This window comes from Carassius gibelio, chromosome B9 (assembly GCF_023724105.1).
Source record: "Carassius gibelio isolate Cgi1373 ecotype wild population from Czech Republic chromosome B9, carGib1.2-hapl.c, whole genome shotgun sequence".
NCBI classification, from domain to species: domain Eukaryota; kingdom Metazoa; phylum Chordata; class Actinopteri; order Cypriniformes; family Cyprinidae; genus Carassius; species Carassius gibelio.
In genome coordinates this window covers 346,303-365,461 of record NC_068404.1, presented here as the reverse complement: position 1 = coordinate 365,461, position 19,159 = coordinate 346,303, and the positions used below count along the sequence as shown (strand labels likewise).

The following is a 19,159-nucleotide window of genomic DNA, read 5'->3' as shown; positions in this document are numbered from 1 at the left end:
TGACTTGACTTGACAGTCAAGTTACCTGACAATGTTACCTGACGATGCAAGTAAGCTGCATTTACATGACTTCATTGATAAATTAGGTTATTTCCCTTTAGTGACATCAAAAAATAATGATTTGAGTATCAGATGTATTCCATACATCTATCAGTTGTGATGTTGAATTAAGCTTGCAACATGTCAACTTGAAACATCTCAGGAAACTTCAAGCCAGAGGTGGGTAGTCTAGGGGTCAGAAAGTAAAAGTCCTGCCATATGTTTATTCCACTGATGAACTCAGACCAAGTCATTCCTTTCCAAGTCACAAGCAAGTCTCAAGTCAAATCCCAAGCCTTTAAAGAGTTAAAGTTAATGAGATAATTAAGTGACTAAATAAATGATGATTGTGCATTAGTGATGAGCAACTGCTGTTATTGAGAATTACAGAGGATCAGATGTTGATGTTTTATTGGTTAAAATGAGGCCACCATCATGGATATCAGTGTTTGCATTAGTTGGGCTCTTGACATCTTGTGTTAGATTTCTCTCTGTAGCAATGTGTGTGGTACAGCTTCTGAAACAATAGATCAGGTGATTCTGATAAAGCGGTTATCCCATTTAATTGGAATTATGCGTCAAATAGATAATTTTCTATAAAGTATGGTAACTTTTTTTTCAACGGCAGTGCCTGTAACTTGTGGGGTCCCTCAGGATTCTGTTATTGGCCCTATTTTAATTTCCATGTATATGTTGCCCCTGGGTTCAATTGTTTTTAAAAATACAGCATGTCTTACCATTTGTATGTGGACGATACACAGATCTATTTGTCTATAAGAGTGGGAGAGAATAATAGTTATTTGTTATTTGCATGTCTAGAGGACGTTAAGTGCTGGAAGACTCATAATCTGCTTCAGTTGAACCAGAGTAAAGATGAGATTATGTTTTTTTTGGCCCTGACAGAGTATGTTTAGATAGTTCCACATATTTTGGATTATGGTCTGGCCATGACCAAATAAGGAACTTAGGTGTGGTATTTGACCCAGAGCTGAAATTTGACAAGCAGATTAATGCTGTAGTAAAGAGTTGTTTTTTTCCAGATTATATCTACTGCTCGACTAAAGCATATTCTGTCAAGAAAAGATTTAGGGAAGGTTATTAATGCCTTTGTTTTGTCTCGTCTGTACTATTGCAATGTGTTGTATGTGGAGTCCTGCCAGACCACTATTTCACGCTTGCAATTAGTTCAGAATGCAGCAGCTAGGCTGCTAGTTGGTGCTAAGAAAAGTCATCTCTTCTATTTTAGTTTCTCTAAAGAGGCTACCAGTGAACTACAGGATAAAATATAAAACTCTGGTCTATGTTTTTAAAGAAGTGCATGGGTTGGCCCCTGCTTATGTGTCTAAGCTCACTGCTGTTCGTCAAGCACCTAGATCTCTAAGATCTAATAATAAGTTATTGCTGACTGTCCCTCGTACTCATTTAAAGTTAAAAGGGATCAGGCCTTTGCTGTTGCGGGACCAAGGCTCTGGAATAGACTTCCTCAGAAACTAAGAAAGGTCACCTCTTTAAATGCTTTTAAAATTGAAGTAAAAAACTACTTCTTATCTTTAGCATTTGAGAGGGTGGGCTAGTTTTTGTTGCTGATAGGTTGTGTCTTGTTTTAAAGTTGTGTGTTTTAATGAAGTGTTTTTTGATTGTACAGCACTTTGATCTGCAGTGTAGTTGTAAAGTGCTCTATAAATAAAGTGAATGTATGAATGAATGGTGTTGTGAAGCAGAGAAAATGGTTTGTCAGGGCTAAAATCGTGCAGTGTAAACTCGGCATAAGTTAATAAATGTACATGTAGGAAATCAAGGTGTAGTAAGTTTGAGCTTCAGATCAGTTCTCAAATATTGTAGTGCAATTGTTTGCAATAATGGCAAATACAAGTACAGATAGTGAGTATTATTTCCAATTTAAACACAATCACGCTCACGCTCACTGGTACGTGACTAAACACTTTTATTCACAGTATAATCTCACATTATCTTTTTTTCAGCAGAGGCAGTTCAGTGGTCAGTCCAGGATCTCTTCTGGAGCTTTGATCACACAACCCCTCTACATAGCGGAGACATATCAAAATGAGACAGAACGACATTAACAGACACTTTACATCTGTGTGCATTTAAAAAAGAAACAAAGCAAAATCAGAGAAAAACATCCCTGACTATAATGGGTGGAATGGACAGATCCACTTTAGTACTGAAATACTTGGAACACTAACAGACAGACACACACACACACACACTAATGTCACATTATGACCAAAGATAGTCCGCAAACAAATACAGCAGGTATAATTCACATGACAACACAACAACAGCACATGATAGCTTCTGTTGGTCTCCATAGGGTGGTTTGTTGTTTTGTATTTACTGTATATCTGCTTGTGAGCCTTGGATTCGGGCTGGACAAAACACACTGACACACTGCTGTTTTTTAAACATATTACAGGCTTTTGTGACCATCTATTAGATCACTAAAGTCATGTCTGATCGCTGACATTGAGTTTGGCTTGGGAAAATCACCCTGTCTGTTCCATGTCAGTAAAGCTCAGGCTAAGCACAGCCTGACCTGCAGGCCAGCTCTATGGACACTGATGTGATATTGTGAGGCTGACGGCCGATAAATGCTCATCCCATTCACAGCCCTCTACACCACGAGCAGCAGTGAAACTTCTCAAGGATGACTTTGGATTAAAGTGTCTGCAAAATACAGCACTACTCTTCACATCTACAGCATGTTGTCTTCTGACAGAATTGTCTTTTAGATTATTCACACACATGTATATCACATAAATATATAAATGTATATGTTAACTGTCCCTTTCTCAGAGAGTGTGCCAAGTTCAGAGTCATTAGGGCTTCTGATAATTTCAGTCAGAATAATCTTAAGAACATAACCATGAAAAACTTCAAAACATTGCCATAAAAACAAGTATTTATGTGAAAGCTGATCCAAATCAGAGGGCTGCATTAGACACCGCAGTTACGAATTCAAATCTTCTGGAGGACTTGGGATGAATTATTGCTGACTGTCATCAGAAAATTCATAATATCTGATTCTGACATGTCGGTCCAGCTCAGATTTGGTCTGAGAGAGACTGTTAGATCACTGCCAGGCCAGCTGTCACTTCAACTTTCAAGAGATTAGTTCATCCAACAATCATTATTTACTCTCGTGTCATTTCAGTCCTGTATACATTTTTTCCTCTCTTTCCTTTCCAGAGAGCACCCATAGATCATTCTATACTACCAGCGCACTATTCAGAGTCAGACAGCAGCCCTGTAGGAGAAACACAGACATTTAAGCATTGCTGACTGATCACATTCTGTTTCGCATGGTCATGCTTTCAGCTCTTTCCACACCATTGATTAAGTTTTCCAGCACTCTGTGTTTTCACTGTTATACAGTAGTGTGGTGTATAACATTTTTAACCATTATCAATCAGCATATAAATCAAAACCACCTAAAGTGAACTTGGTATTGAATGTGATCTGGATGTAGTCATCGATTAAACACCATTTTCTCCGATTTTTGATAAAAAATTTTTAGATCAAAAGATTTAAGTGAATAACTGGCCCCCATTTCTTGTGGTGTTCTGCAAGGCTCTATTTTAGCACCTTTTTCTTTTCTCTGTATATGCTACGTTAGGATTGATTTTGGATAAATATGGTGTTTCATTATGGTTGTTTCATTATTATGCTGATGAAGCTCAGTTGTATTTGTCTTTAAACCCAAATTCTTCCAGTGCCTTGGGGCGTCTGTTGGCCTGTGTAGATGAGGTGAAGTCTTGGATATCTGCTAACTTTTTGAGTCTTAATGAAGCAAAAACAGAGATCATTATATTTGGTCCCTCTGAAATGAATGATACAGCTGGAGTTAACTAGGGAACATTACGTCCTTTTAAAAACCATCAAGTAAAAATATGGGTTTGATCTATGACAGTGCTTCAAAATGAACTCTCAAACAAGTTGTGTTTTCAAAGTTAGCTTCTACCAATTAAGAATGATTCTTAAGATCAAGCCTTTCTTAGCACGTATAGACTTGGAGAAGCTTATTCATGTTTTTATTTTTTCTCGATTCGATTACTGCAACTCACTTTATTACGGTACTCAAACTAAATATTTGAAGGTACTCGGAGGTATGACTACAATAACCATGTTTCGAGATCGTTGCATTGGTTACCAGTATTTTATAGAATTAATTTTAAGATTTGTGTTTTTAAATCCTGCATGATAAAGCCCCTCCATACATCTCTGATCTTTGTCATGTTCAAGTGTCAAAGAGATCTTTACGATCTAATGGGCAAAGTCTCCTACATATTCCTCGATCAAAATTAAAGTTCTGTTTTTTGGTAGCTGCAACAAGGCTTTGGAACAGTTTTCCAGTGTTTTTGTGACAATTATCACAAAAGCAGGCCATCCCTGCTGAGGTATTGTCGCTGTGGTTATGCTTAGTTGTTTTATTAGGTGCTTTATAAATAAAGTTAGAGTACGAGTTAAGAGTTGAAAATAACTGCTTACATTTCACTTCTTTAACAGACTGACTGTAGAAAGGGAAGTAAAAGTAATACTGACTGTAGTGAAGTTGGTACGGTGTTCACTGAGTGGCAGTATGAATCACCGTCCACCTTCCTAGTTTGGACCGCTTTTATGTTTCATGAGAAAAATACAGGGATGAAATGACACGAGTAAGTAACGAGAGTTCCTGCTTTTGGGGTACAATTCTTCTGTCTAGAAGGAGGCTGCCGGTTCTAGACCTGTGAGATAATTTGCATGCTGAAGCTGGGTGATCTGCTCTGTTTTCCAGGAGAGAGCAGCTCCGTCTCCTCTGGCAGATGCTGCTCCTGCAGGCTGAGGATGGAGTATCTGCGCGCCTCGGCACCGGAGCGCTGTCCCGGCCTGCAGTCCAGAGAGGTGCTGGAGGTCCTGCGAGCGGACGGCCGGCTCTTCCTCCCGCGCACACCGCTGGGCTGGCTGCTGCTGGACGCACCGGATGAGAAGCCCTCATCTGCATCGTTCAGGCCAGAGGAGTCCTCCTCCCTGCTCAGCTGCTCTGCATCTACTACACAGAGAACATATGACACAGAGTGAATTCAAGAGATCATATCGCTTTCTGAAAGCCCTTTGTCTCCATATGTTACAAGAGTCTCATGAAAACTTTTCAACATTGCAGACAGGAAGTGAATGAAGTTGCAGAGGAAGTAACAACACATTCTCACTCCCAACTTGTCACATATTGATGCTTGGTCAGGACCCTTTGGAGTCGCTTTTTTGGACACACAGGAATCCTTTTATCGTCACTTTTCGACATGCAGGGTCCTCCGTTGTTTTCAGTTAATTATTGGTTTTAATTTAATGGTTTGCATGCATTTGTAAAAAAAGAAAAAGAAAAGAAAAGAAATAATTTTAAATAAATGTATATTTTCTTTAGAATTTCACAGGAATTTATTTCAAAAACTGACCATAAACAAGCAGTATAAAACTATTACAAACAAGTCCTGCTGCATTTCAAAAGTCTTTGGAATTGGTCAGAACGAACAAAGAACATAATTAAAGAAGGAATTTTATTCTCCTCACGTGTTTCCGCACACAGGCCATCACTCCGGCTACAGAGGTTGCAGGTGAACATGGGATAAAAATCATCCACCCATCACAAAATTAAACAAATAGCCAAATATTTTTATAGAGTTAAACATACAGGTATGTTTACAAACCCACATATAGTTTTAATAAATATACAGTGCACACATTTTTGCATTGGTTATTTCCATTTACACCTGCAACCTCTTAGCCCTGATGAAGACCTGTTGACAACATAGAATTCCTCCAGTGCTTTTCCCAAATTGATTTATGCTTTTTCTGAGAAAATGGAGCATTTGTGCTTGATGTTGTGTTCAACACTGTCATGCTGTGATTCCCATTTACTAACAACTCTTTCATCTGAAAACTATTAGAAGTGGAACTGAGGGATGCCTCACTGTACTCGGTTAAAGTACCAATATATGAACATGTTAGATGAACAAAATAGAGAACATGAAGAAATCCATGTGTTGACAATCAGACTGAGCTTTCACACACACACTCACACACACACACACACACACACACACACTTTGTTGTAGAGTTGTTCAGGCGTGTGAGCTGCAAAGGGGAGGATGGAGACATGCACACACGATTACACTCATCAACAGCTGCCATGCAACATCAGACACACAATGTGTGCATGGGGAATTCAAAAAGCTCTTGAGGGAGCGCTGGACATGTATCACACAGCTGACCAGTCCAGCAGTGGCGTAATGCACTTCACATGTGCCTCACCAAATGGAGCATGTGATGTATTAGAGGATCCCTTCCTGCTGTTCTCAGGGAACACAGCCAGTTTGGTTTCTGTTGCTTTAAAGGTGAGGAGTTTTACAGGAAATGGAAATCCTTAGCATTCATTTATTAATTTTGTTAATTCCTGTTTTTGTTGTATGACATGTTCAAACATTAGGAAAATAAAACAAACGTGTTTGAAAGTAAGAAGCCAAAGCCATGCACTTCTGTATGAAGATCATGATTCGAATCATCTGGACGGCACTGTCAGCGTGGATGAGTGCGACCAATCACACTGAACGCTTGTGTAAACCTGGGGTAACTGTTTTTACAGTTGTGTAAATCCAGAAGCACCAAAGAATCTTCTTGAATAAGACGCCGATGGTTAGGGTCCACAAGAGCTCACTGAAGACAAACATAGTTCCCCTTCAGGAACTCGATCTGCGTCTGAATGCTGTGGGAACACATTCAACATGACGCGCTCTGAATCACATGTGTAATCAGTGCAACAGATGGGCGAGAGATGATACGGACAGGGCGACGCAGACACCGGGACAGCAGTGGACACAGCGCTCTGTGTGTGTTTAGAGTGTGTTCCCCTGCCTGTGCTACATTACGGGTGGGGATACACACAGTCTGCCGTCATTGTGAGAGGCTCTCGGTGTGAACGCTTCACTTCCAGAGGGTTGTCTTCGAGAAGGGAGCTCTCACCAGTATTCCCCACGGATCAAGTCCTGCTTCAACTGAGTGTATTTTTGTGGTGGCAGTTGTGCGGATCACAGATGGATCTGGTGAAGGTAATGGAGAAGGGCGAGTTCCTTTCTTCTTCCTCTGTTACCAGATCCAGCGCACCCTTCCCAGGGTTTGGAAGAATGCTCCACGGTTTCTTCCCCCAGGGAGAGGCTCAACGCTTTGGCTATCATCCTCCAAGAAGGTTGATGTTGAAGCTGTTGATGAGACTCATCACCTCTCAGTATGAGGAGCTAGTGGAGGTGAAACTTGCGAGGAGCAGACGGAGCTGTCAAAAAGCAAGTTAGACGAGCGTTTTTAATGGTCAAAGCTGCTGCCTGCACACCAGGACTGGCTCAAGAAGCCCTGATGTATGTGGCTCAGGGACTCAGAGGCAGGCTCCTCTGGGAGACAGTGGTGTACACCTCATCATACGGTGCCCATCTATCCCCAGTGCCGTCAGGAGATCAGTCTGTGAGCCCTGCCACCCCCGGGGCTTCAGCGAGCACATCTCTCAGCATCCAGCAGGAAACGTTTCGGCTTTGGAAGGAGTTCTCTAGAGCAGCCGCTCCAATTACACCAGAGGTGAGTCTCGAGAGACTTATTCTCTTACTACACTATCTGGGAGCGTGGACGTTTCTGCCAAATATTTCACGATGGGTCCTGCACACTGCAGAGAAGGCTTCTCGCTCTGTTCCCGCTCTGGAGGAATGGAACAAAAAGAAGACAATCTCTTGAGTAAGGAGGACAACGAGGTGGTCCCTTCGACAGAGTCATGAAAAAATTATTAGGAAAGATGATTTGCAAAGTTTCATAAAAATCCCTTCTTCTTCTTCTGAAGAGGAATCTGGATCACGGATTTATGCAGATTGGGGATCGGCCCATTTCCTTCAAAAATGAAAAGAAACGGTATTCCTCTGTGTTTTCAGCAGCTCAGATGTCGGGAGTAAATGATGACTGCTATATTCATCTTAACCCATCCAACAACAAAACACCTCAATCGCTTAATTGGGAACATTGTTGTCTTCCCCTGCTCTGGAGTCGACACAATGGCAGACCGATGGCAGCTCACTAGGACAGGTCTGAGGTAAGATCAACTATCACGGCAGGAGGCTAGTCCTTCTGACAGAACAGCCTGATCTAAGAAAGGGGATTTTAAAATAGAGATAATAAACACTGGGTGGATTTCTATCATTGTAGGGTGGATTTTATATTTTGCCTGACTCATGACTCTACTACTCTCTTTGCTTGCAAAATGTTACATTAGTAGCAGTTCAGTGTTCTCCCTTCCAAATGCCATTTGAAAACATTAATAAGGCAGCTGAATACATGAATATAATATAAATATAGGTACAATCAGTACTCTCCCTGTATGCCAATGTCTTAAAAGACTGTTGACAGACAGGATGAGATATCTAATGTCAAAACAGATCCGGGCATTAATGTGAACGAGTCTACAGAATGAGCCCCTGTCAATCCACTTATTTTTACTGTAATGGCAAACGCTGCAGATTTAACCCTGAATGTGCAAGGCTTTCAGTGTTATATGATTTCAGTCATTTTAGTTATGTCTCTAATGCTGCTTAATGTTGCAAACTGCTATTTGTGATCCTCTTTATCATATTTACTATCATATTGCTTCTATTGCCCTTATTTGAAGGTCACCTGGGGAAAAAGTGTGTGCTAAATGATTAAATGTAAATGAATATTATTTTAGTCCATTATTGTAATCATAAACATGCTGGTTTGTAGCACAAAAAGTCGCTTTGGACAACTTTGACACTGAAAGCACTTTATGTTTATCGCTGGTAATGCGAGATCTTTGTTCTTTATAACTGACTATTGCATCTTCTTAACTTATAATTGTTAGTTGAAAATTACTTGCATGCAACTGTTTTATTAATTATTTGCAAATATTAAAAGCAGAAAAATATTTAAAGTAAACTGTTAAAAATGAATATGCAAAAGCTCTTATTTTTTATCTTTGGTAATGAAATTGTTACAGAGAACTGCAACATCAGTAATTGTTGGTATTATTGTACTATTTACACTTCTAGAAACAATGTCCCATCAACTACTGAAATCATCTCTTACATCTTTTTTTGTTTCTTTATCAGAGGACTGATAATTAGTGCATAACACTATGTAAATTAATGCAAGAGAATTATTAATGTCTGCATAAAAGGGATTTAGGAAGTGACCGAGAAACCATCACAAGCGTGTCTGCGATGAGCTGGGATTTGATTTCAGTAATGTAAGTCAACAGAAGCAGTTCTGTAAGAAGCTTTTCGACAGTGAGAATGAATGACTTTCACTGGTGTTTACATCAGGATTCTCAGTAATGTCCTCGCACTTTACTCGTGTGCGTCACACCAGGGTCAGCGTGACTCGCAGGGGTTTGGGGAGGTGCATTCCCAGAAGAGCTGAGGCCACCGGGTGATTCTGAGGGGAACGCCCGCCTCTGACCTGCCTCCACCCCCTGCCTACCCTCATGTGTGACTGTGAGAGAGCCCCTCCCTCCTGGCTCGTGATTGGCCGCTGGGTCCTGTGGGGCGTGTCGGCCGGGGAGGACGGTGAGGCTGAGCTCGGCATCACTAGAGAAGTCAAAACAATCTGGGATGTAACACAGCAGGGGAAATGTGCTTCTTAGTGTCAGGGTGAACAGCATGAGAAGAGTGCGCTGTAAAGCACCCAAAACACAAACAGTGAAAGAACAGACACGAGAGCATCACTGGCACATGCTCCGTCACACTCAGCAGCACATGGACAGATGATGCAAGCTTAGATTGCCTCTCAGATCATATGCAAGAGCAACACACTGAGCTTCATCTGACCCCAAAAGATCTGATGCTGTTGTGATGATGTGTCAGGGTGAGGAAAAACAGGCACAGTGGTTGCAGTGGCTTCTAATAAGCATAATAGACTTAAAACCATCAAAATGTGGAATAAAGTGTCTACATGGAAGGCATCACTAAAACTATTGCTCAAACCTTGTATAGTCAGATCACTAACTTTAATAAACTTTGCAATCTGTCCATGCATGATTCATGTTTAACACGTGAAGGGGGAATATACATTTACCGTTCTGTGAAGCGTACACCGCATGAAAAGCTTTTTCAGTTTGAAATCATATTAGGTAAAGATCTTCGTTTGGCATGCTATGTATACTTTTGTTATGATCTGAGGTTAAATATTACATAATAAAATATACAACTAGAAACTATAAATGATTAAACTTATTAAAGCTGCAGTAGGTAACTTTTGTAAAAATATATTTTTTACATATTTGTTAAACCTGTCATTATGTCCTGACAGTAGAATATGAGACAGATAATCTGTGTATAAATCAAGCTCCTCTGGCTCCTCCCAGTGTCCTATTGCCATTTGCAGAAACTCCATCGCTCCCGGTAAAAAACAACCAATCAGAGCTGCGGTCCGTAACTTTGTTTGTGTTCAAAATGTAGAAAAATGTATATAATAAGCGAGTACACCATGAATCCATTTTCCAAACCGTGTTTTTAGCTTGTCCTGAATCACTAGGGTGCATCTATAATAAGTGTTTATATTCGGACTATTTTAGATTGCTTCGGGGGTACCACGGCGGAGTAACCCAGTACCTTTGTGATTCTTCATAGACATAAACAGAGAGAAGTAGTTCCGGCTACGATGTTCTTCTGCAAGACGCAAGCAGTTCTGTTTATTAACCGCTAGAGCGTCACAAGTTACCTTCAGCAGCTTTAAATAAACACACCATTCAAGCACTTTAATGACAGATGATATGTAATCAGTGCATGAAATAGTAATGATAGTCCTGGTCACCCTTTACATCGCGCTGAAAAGGCAGGAAATATGTATGTACTGTATAAGTTGATTTGTACGGTACATCAACAGACTTAAGAGTCAGTCCTCACTCGTGTGCACATCTTACGGAGATTTGTTAAAGTCTGGACGAGTAATGTACAGTATAGTAGGCAGAGTCCAGCCTGGATGCAGGTGTGCTTGATTAGGGTTAGAGCTGCCCTCTGCAGAGGAACAGGTTTGGACAGCCGGTCTAACAGCCTGAAGGAGCAGGTCTGCTGGAGCTAGCGTGTGTGTGTGTGTGTATGTGTGTGATGTGTTCACCTCACCCTCTCTCTTCCAGCGCAGTCTGCGGATGGATGCGGCGGTGATGGTGCAGCGGGAGACCCGTCTGATGCTGGGAGTGACCTCCACCTGCAGGACCTTCCTCCCCTGAGATCCGTCCGGAGCGCTGCCAGGCAGGGAGCTCTTCATAGCATTGCCCAGCTAAACACAGACAGAGAGCGGTGAACAGTGTGATGAGCTGCAGACTCATCCACAGACAGCAGAGGCATCTGAATCTGAACCACACCAGCAGAGGCTCTGAGTACAGCTCCAGCTGAGCTCTGTACAGGATATCATCCAAAGCCTCTCTCCCAGCATCCCACTCGCCGTTATATCTGCACAACACACACACATACTAGTAGATCACCACAGAAAACAGCGTATCCCGTCAAATGCCCAAACAATCATGCAAATTCACTTAGAACTCAATTCTAATCACAACAGACTTGCATCAAGATCATTTCAACAGTTATATTCTTTCTAATGTAAAAAAAACACACATTCTCATAACTGTGATTCACTGAAATATATTTGTATTTTGGATATTTCACTATTTTAGTAATTTCCAGTTCCTAATATTGCCATCCTCCCTGTATTCCAGTATTTAATAATGGTATGCAAGTGCAAGCATCACTGTGGAGGACTTGGACATGGTATCACACTCACATGGCGTGATAGACAGCAGCCAGCATCTGCACCATGAACTGAGGCTCCAGCAGCACACGCACACAGGAAGAGGTCCAGGCCTTCAGCTGCTGACGGGGAAAGCCGCTCACGCACAGCCTGCACACACACACACACACGCGCGCACGCGCACACGCACACACACACACACACACACACACGCACACACACACACACACATGCATGCACGCACACAAGGATACATCAAACATCTCTTTCTCTTCTTCAAATTCTGCTGCTTCACTTCTGTTGGGTGATTGATATTTACCCCCGAAACACGATTGGACTAGTTTTTTGAGAAGCAATTGGGCAGATTTTGTTGTGAACACCTGGTAAGTCTGTTCATATTATTATTTTGTGCATGCGGATCAGTTCAGAACCATGATGTGATACACAGGAAATCTGATATCTAAAACAACAATGTGAATTGAGCACTAAGGCTCGCAGAGGGAACGTAGCCTGAGCTGTTTTGAACTGAGATGTAGATGTCTGTGGGTTTGTGAGATCTCACCGCGAGCTCATCCTGCAGACGGCCCGGTGTGATGAGCGAGGCATGTAGACCACCAGCGAGTTATAGCACAGCATCAGGAAACACAGCACCTCAAACCTGCAGACACACAACCACACACGTCACCTGCACCGCCAGTGTGCATCAACAGGACAGTCTGATAGATCCTTCCTTTGGGACATTTAACTGAGACAATGACCTGTTCTGGGCAGTGAAGGCTTCTCTCTGCGGGTGCAGGCCGCTGTAGATCACTCTGATTAGGTCGTGCTGACAGAGAGCACCCTCAGTCAAAGCCATGGAGCCCAGACTGGACGGCTGAACACACACACACACACACACACACAGTGACACTGAACAGAGTTTAGGGACAACACACAGATGCTACTGTTAGCACATCTATACAACAGTGGCTCTTTTCCCTGTTTCTGGAGCAGCTCAGCACCGCACATTTCTCCTGTCACTCTCTCAAACACATGCCCTCATTAGAGAGAAATCTCTAACATTTGTCCTGCTGAGGATTTCCAGCACCGCTAAAGCAGCCATTACATACTGTGTTAAGTCAGTTTTCTGTAAAGTTTTGTAACGATTCGTATTGTAAAAAGCGCCATACAAATAAACTTGAATTGAATTGAAATTGAATGACACCCAACTCTACTTCTCATTCTAGACAGATGACCCGACGCATTTCAGTCTGTCTGAGGGACATTTCTAGCTGGATGAATGACCATCACCTTCAGCTTAACCTTACGAAGACTGAACTACTGGTGATTCCAGCTAACCCATTGCTTCATCACAACTTCTCTATACAGCTGGGTTCATCAACCATAACTCCTTCGAGGACAGCCAGAATCCTAGGAGTTGTGATGGATCATCAGTTAAGCTTCACAGACCACATTGCTACAACGACCCGGTCCTGCAGGTTTGCCTTATACAACATTAGGAAGATTAGACCCTTCCTGTCAGAGCAAGCAACCCAACTTCTTGTCCAAGCTCTTGTTCTCTCCAGACTGGACTATTGTAATGCTCTCCTGGCTCTTCCTGCATGTACTGTCAAGCCTCTGCAATTGATCCAGAATGCAGCAGTGACGGTTGTCTTCAATGAGCCAAAAAAAGCTCACGTTACTCCTCTCCTCATCAGGTTACACTGGCTACCAGTAGCCGCTCGCATCAAATTCAAGGTACTGATGCTTGTCTACAAGACGACCACTGGCACGGCACCAACTTACCTAAACTCACTGGTTAAATCTTATGTGCTCTCCAGAAGCTTGCGCTCTGCAAGTGAACAACGCCTTGTGGTGCCATCCCAAAGAAATTCAAAATCACTCTCACGGACCTTCAGTCTTTACTCATTTTCAAGACACATCTTAAGACTCATCTTTTTCACCAGCACTTAACCAACTAATACTAGCACTTTTCCTTTTGGTGTCTTTCATATTTATAAAAAAAAAACAAAAAAAACCTGGCTATGCGTTCTATACTAGACTAACTAATACTTGTCATGGCACTTGTATTCTGTTGTTGTTCTCTTGTTGATCTGGCTGCTTCTATTGTTTACAATAGAAGAATAATTTGATTAAGAAAAAAAAAAAAAGATTTAACTCTGTATGCCAATTACAGAACATCCTGAAATTGCTCAAATCAACTGCGGGCGGCAGATCCTTTTCCTATTTGGCGCCTAAACTCTGGAATAACCTACCTAACATTGTTCGGGAGGCAGACACACTCTTGCAGTTTAAATCTAGATTAAAGACCCATCTCTTTAACCTGGCTTACACATAACATACTAATATGCTTTTAATATCCAAATCCATTAAAGGATTTTTAGGCTGCATTAATTAGGTAAACCAGAACCGGGAACACTTCACATAACACCCGATGTACTTGCTACATCATTAGAAGAATGGCATCTACGCTAATATTAGTCTGTTTCTCTCTTGTTCCGAGGTCACCGTAGTCACCAGATCCAGTCTGTATCCAGATCAGAGGGTCACTGCAGTCACCCGGATCCAGTACGTATCCAGACCAGATGGTGGATCAGCACCTAGAAAGGACCTCTACTGCCCTGAAAGACAGCGGAGACCAGGACAACTAGAGCCCAGATACAGATCCCCTGTATAGACCTTGTCTCAGAGGAGCACCAGGACAAGACCACAGGAAACAGATGATTCTTCTGCACAATCTGACTTTGCTGCAGTCTGGAATTGAACTACTGGTTTCGTCTGGTCAGAGGAGAACTGGCCCCCCAACTGAGCCTGGTTTCTCCCAAGGTTTTTTTCTCCATTCTGTCACCGATGGAGTTTCGGTTCCTTGCCGATGTCGCCTCTGGCTTGCTTAGTTGGGGTCACTTCATCTACAGCGATATCATTGACTTGATTGCAAATAAATGCACAGACACTATTTAAACTGAACAGAGATGACATGACTGAATTCAATGATGAACTGCCTTTAACTATCATTTTGCATTATTGAGACACTGTTTTCCTAATGAATGTTGTTCAGTTGCTTTGACGCAATGTATTTTGTTTAAAGCGCTATATAAATAAAGGTGACTTGACACTGTGCTCGGGAGCCTGATCAACAGATCTTGCCTAATTCACCACAATGCAGTAGAACCTCTCGTTTCTTCCCAAACACTCAAGTGTTTTCCCAGGCTGTTTGACACGAGCCCTTTAAAACCCTTCTCTCCACTTCTGCACTAAAATGTGGAATCCTGATCAGCAGTGTTTACTGGAATATTTCTGAAGCTGGGAAATACAACAACGACCTGCCAAACTGAGAAAATGCACTTTGACATTACTGTTTCAGACCATGATGTTTAATTCATGCAAAATACACAATAAAGATGACGTGCATATATTACGTCAAGAATAACTGACCACATGCTGTTGAATTATTGAGAAATAATGTAAGGACTGTGCACTTCTCACTGTGAGCACATTACTACTCGGAGTGCATTACTGTTCAATGGATCAGAGTAACTTATGATGCACTTCCCGTTTTCTTCTGATGTTGAGTGGCTGAGGAATATAACGTCACCTCACTGTACTGTCGGTTTCTGCAAACGCTTATTGCATTTATAGAAGGAACTAGTTTATTGGCAATGGTCACTGTTTGGGGACCCATGTGAGAATCATTCCTGATGTTTGTGACCTTACTAACACAATTGATTTATTATTAATGCTGAAAATTAAAGCCGTTGTTTGGTTTTGGCCTTTCTCCTAAAAGAATTAGGGTTGCTCCAGTGGAAGCACTCTCTTCTTCTGAACCACTGATCCGTAGTATCTGAGCGCTGGCCCGTGAAGCCTCTGATGTCAGGACAGGTGACACCATCCAGCACTCCTGACCCTCCCCTTCTTTAGGAAGAGCATGATCAGGGCTTTATTTCATGTTGATGGAACGTGTCTCAAGTGCCAGATCGAGCACAGGAGCCTGTGGAGTGGATTCAGTAGAGGTTTCCCTCAGTCCTGAGTGCTTCTGAAGTAACTCCACAAGCAATCAGCAATCACTTGGCTTTATTTGTTTCCTCAATTATTGGTTTTTCATCAATAATGCATGACAAATACTCCATTAAAGAGGTTACTGAGGAGCCTGCTGACATTAGAAATACATTATCTGATATTCAGATGGTGTCCATTTTACAGGGAGCTGCAAAAAAAACAGTTTTTTTTTATTTAATGAAGTGATGCACTCTGTCTGAAGTGCTCTTTTTAAGTTCCCTATAAGTAATTCATAGAGCATCATGAATATGAAGAAATGCAAATTTATAGATGCACAAAAACAAGAAGTTTTCATTGTTAGTTTATTAATACATAGCTAAAATCAAGCTATTAATGTAAAGACACCTGTACAAGTTAACACTAACCAATATCAAGTGATGCTATATACAGATCGTGCTCACTGTTAGTTCATAATAACTAATGTACTAATTAATGTGACCGAATGCTCTTAAACTATGAGAAGACTTAGACTCCTAGCACCAAACAGACTCGAATTATACCCAGCATTCCTATGTCTGTCCTGTTTACTCAAAGAAACAAGCTCATTTCACACAGACATGACTGAAAACTCATTGCACTTAGAAGAAATGCTATGTGAATTCAAACTGTCAGTAAATAAGAGTAAATGTTGAACTGATTTGTTAACTCATGTATTTTAGCACAGGATTAATATGAAGGAGATCTGCCCGTGTTTCATGTGCTGTCCCACTTTTATTTACTGAGCTCAAATGAAATAAGTTCACAGTACTCATAAATACTGCTTTGTAAATATAGATGTAAGGTTGCCCCAAATTAAACTTGTGTTGAACAGTGTGTCAGCCATTTGCAATTATATGCAGTTAAATGTAGTAGTTACAGTAATATAATACAGTGGATGTTCTGTGTGTGACTGTGTTATGAAGAGAGGAACATCCTTCAGTTCTGAGGTTTAACAGGAGGTGTAAATGTGAGCGGTTTACCTCATGATATATGGATGGTTTGGACAGGGACGGGATCAGGAATGATAACAGCTTGCCATTTCCATCTTTATCCACGATTTCCTGCGAAATAAACAATAATGGGTGTTACACAATCAGATTGTCTTGAGTGTTTTTTTCTTTTTTTCTTAAAAGTTTGTTTCATTCAATTTGTTAGTATCAATATTACATTAAATTAACAACAGTTGCATTTTGCCATTAAAAAAAAGCTATCAATATAACAGGGGTTTGCTCTTTTCAGATGAAAGTAAACTTAGCATTTCATTTGGAAACTAAAGTTGCAAGCAGCGTTAAAAGGGCACCCGGGCTCACCGTTACCCAATGGCTGCTGGGAAACAGATTTTAAAGTGGTTAATGTTGGATAAATGCACCAGATTCCCTTATATGTGCCAAACTTCCTGCTGCCAGTTGGTGGTGCTATGACTATAACTGGATATTGATGTAGATGTCCTCAGACCAGGACTCTTACCAAACATGTGAAGTTTGGGGCAGATTGGACATTGCATGTTTAAGTTAGTGTAAAACAATTAATTACCTGTTGGCAGCAGGAGATGTTATATTTACAATCGAATATTGACCTTTAGTTATGCTCAGGCCAGAACTCTTATAAAAAGTATGAAGTTTGGGGCAGATTGGGCATTGTATGCAAGGGTTAGAACAACTTCCTGTTTCATAGTATAAATATCAAGCTGTAGCACTTACTAAGTGTTGCTTGCATTTTTGGGAATATTTCTAGCATGTTAAGCACACAATGGTATATTTTACTGCGTTGCTAATAGTGCATAACAGTGTAAAACATGTCACTTCCTGTTGCCTGTAGGTGGCACTATAAGTATGTAATAATAAAAACTTCATAATAATCGGGAAGGAGGAGGCGGGAACCGGCGGACAATTAAGAGAGACTTCAATAATAAAATAAACACAAAACAGTACGACATCCCCTCGTGGACGACTGTCGCGCACAAATAAAAACCAAACACAAAATAAAACCCAGGCCTGGTCCTCTCTCGTCCTTCACTGTCGCTGCTCCTCTTTTATATCCCTCTATCTCCTCCGTGGGACGCGAGACCAGTGAGTAGAACAGGTGTCGCTCATTTCCCAATCACTCCACCAGCCTCGCTCCGTTCCCATGGCTCTCGGCCCTGCCCCACTCTTCACAAAGTATAATCAAATATTAATATGCAGATATCTTCAGGTGACGACTCTAAACAAACTTGTGAAGTTTGGGGCAGATCGGACATTGTTTGCCTGAGTTACAGGCTTCCTCATTCACTGCATTAGTAACATGCCTTAGCGCTTAGCTAAGTGTTGCTAGCATGTTTTAGCCAGAGTATTTAGTACTTGCTGAAACTTTTTAATATGTTGCCAGGAGTCCATAACAGTATTAAAAAAAGACACTTCCTGTTGCCAGCAGGTGGTGCTATGACTACAACCGAATACAGGCATGTTGATGTGTTCAGGACAGGACTCCTATCAAACATCTGAAGTGTGGCGCAGATCAGATATTGCTTGCCTGAGTTACAGCAACTTCCTCTTTTATAGTATTAATAGCATGCTCTAGCAAACAGTAAATCTTGTTAGCATGTTTGAGAATATTTCTAACATGTTTAGCACACAATGACATATTTTTTGTTTGCTAGTGTTAGTTGCTGTTATTTACTGTTGGGTTTTGTATCAAGATACTTTTTTGTAGGTAATGGTGTGTTATAAATGTGAACCGATTTTCATGCATGTATGTGAAACGTAGCTCGAGGTGCACTCCGTTGAAATTTAACAGGTGACGCTATCAAGCCTTTTTGCCACACCCACTTCTGAAACCTATATAAGATGTACATTTTCACCAGTTTTAATGCGTGTGCAAATTTTTGTGAGTTTTGGAGCATGTTTAAGCCCTCAAAAATGTGATTCATTTCAAAGAAGAAAAAGAAGTAGAAAAAGCGGAAGAATAAAAATAAACAGCAATTCCTAGAGGTTCCCCGCACCACCTGTGCTCGGGCCCTAACTAAGGTCTGGAGTCTGGAGGAAGACTGGAGAGGCACAGAATCCAAAGTCCAGTGGGAAGTTTCTGAAGTCAGTGATGATTTGGGTGCTGTGATGTCTGCTGGTGTTGCTCCATTGTGTTTTATTAAGTCCAAATTTAATGCAGACATCTACCAGGAGATTTGAGCACTTTATGCTTCCATCTACTGACAAGCTTTATGGAGATGTTGATTTCCTTTTGCAGCAGGACTTAAGCACCTGCCCGAAGTACCAAAACTACTTCCAAGTATTTTGCTGACCATAATATTACTGTGCTTGAT

At 41.2% G+C, this 19,159-nt stretch overlaps 1 protein-coding gene across 13 annotated transcripts in view; it reads right to left on the bottom strand.

Moving 5' to 3' along the window:
• Positions 1-1,967: 1,967 nt before the first annotated feature.
• hycc2 (hyccin PI4KA lipid kinase complex subunit 2) overlaps positions 1,968-19,159 on the bottom strand; it is a 39,589-nt gene continuing 22,397 nt past the window's right edge. For 11 of the 13 annotated variants that reach the window (XM_052564612.1, XM_052564623.1, XM_052564620.1 and 8 more), the window contains 7 exons: positions 16,842-16,922; positions 12,585-12,700; positions 12,389-12,484; positions 11,860-11,976; positions 11,441-11,528; positions 11,199-11,355; positions 1,968-5,089 (listed from right to left, as the gene is read on the bottom strand). In XM_052564612.1, the coding sequence (XP_052420572.1) occupies positions 4,779-5,089; positions 11,199-11,355; positions 11,441-11,528; positions 11,860-11,976; positions 12,389-12,484; positions 12,585-12,700; positions 16,842-16,922 (966 nt within the window). In that variant the 3' untranslated portion in view covers positions 1,968-4,778. The remainder of the gene's footprint in view (positions 5,090-11,198; positions 11,356-11,440; positions 11,529-11,859; positions 11,977-12,388; positions 12,485-12,584; positions 12,701-16,841; positions 16,923-19,159) is intronic. The other 2 variants (XM_052564622.1, XM_052564624.1) reach the window with 1 other exon arrangement.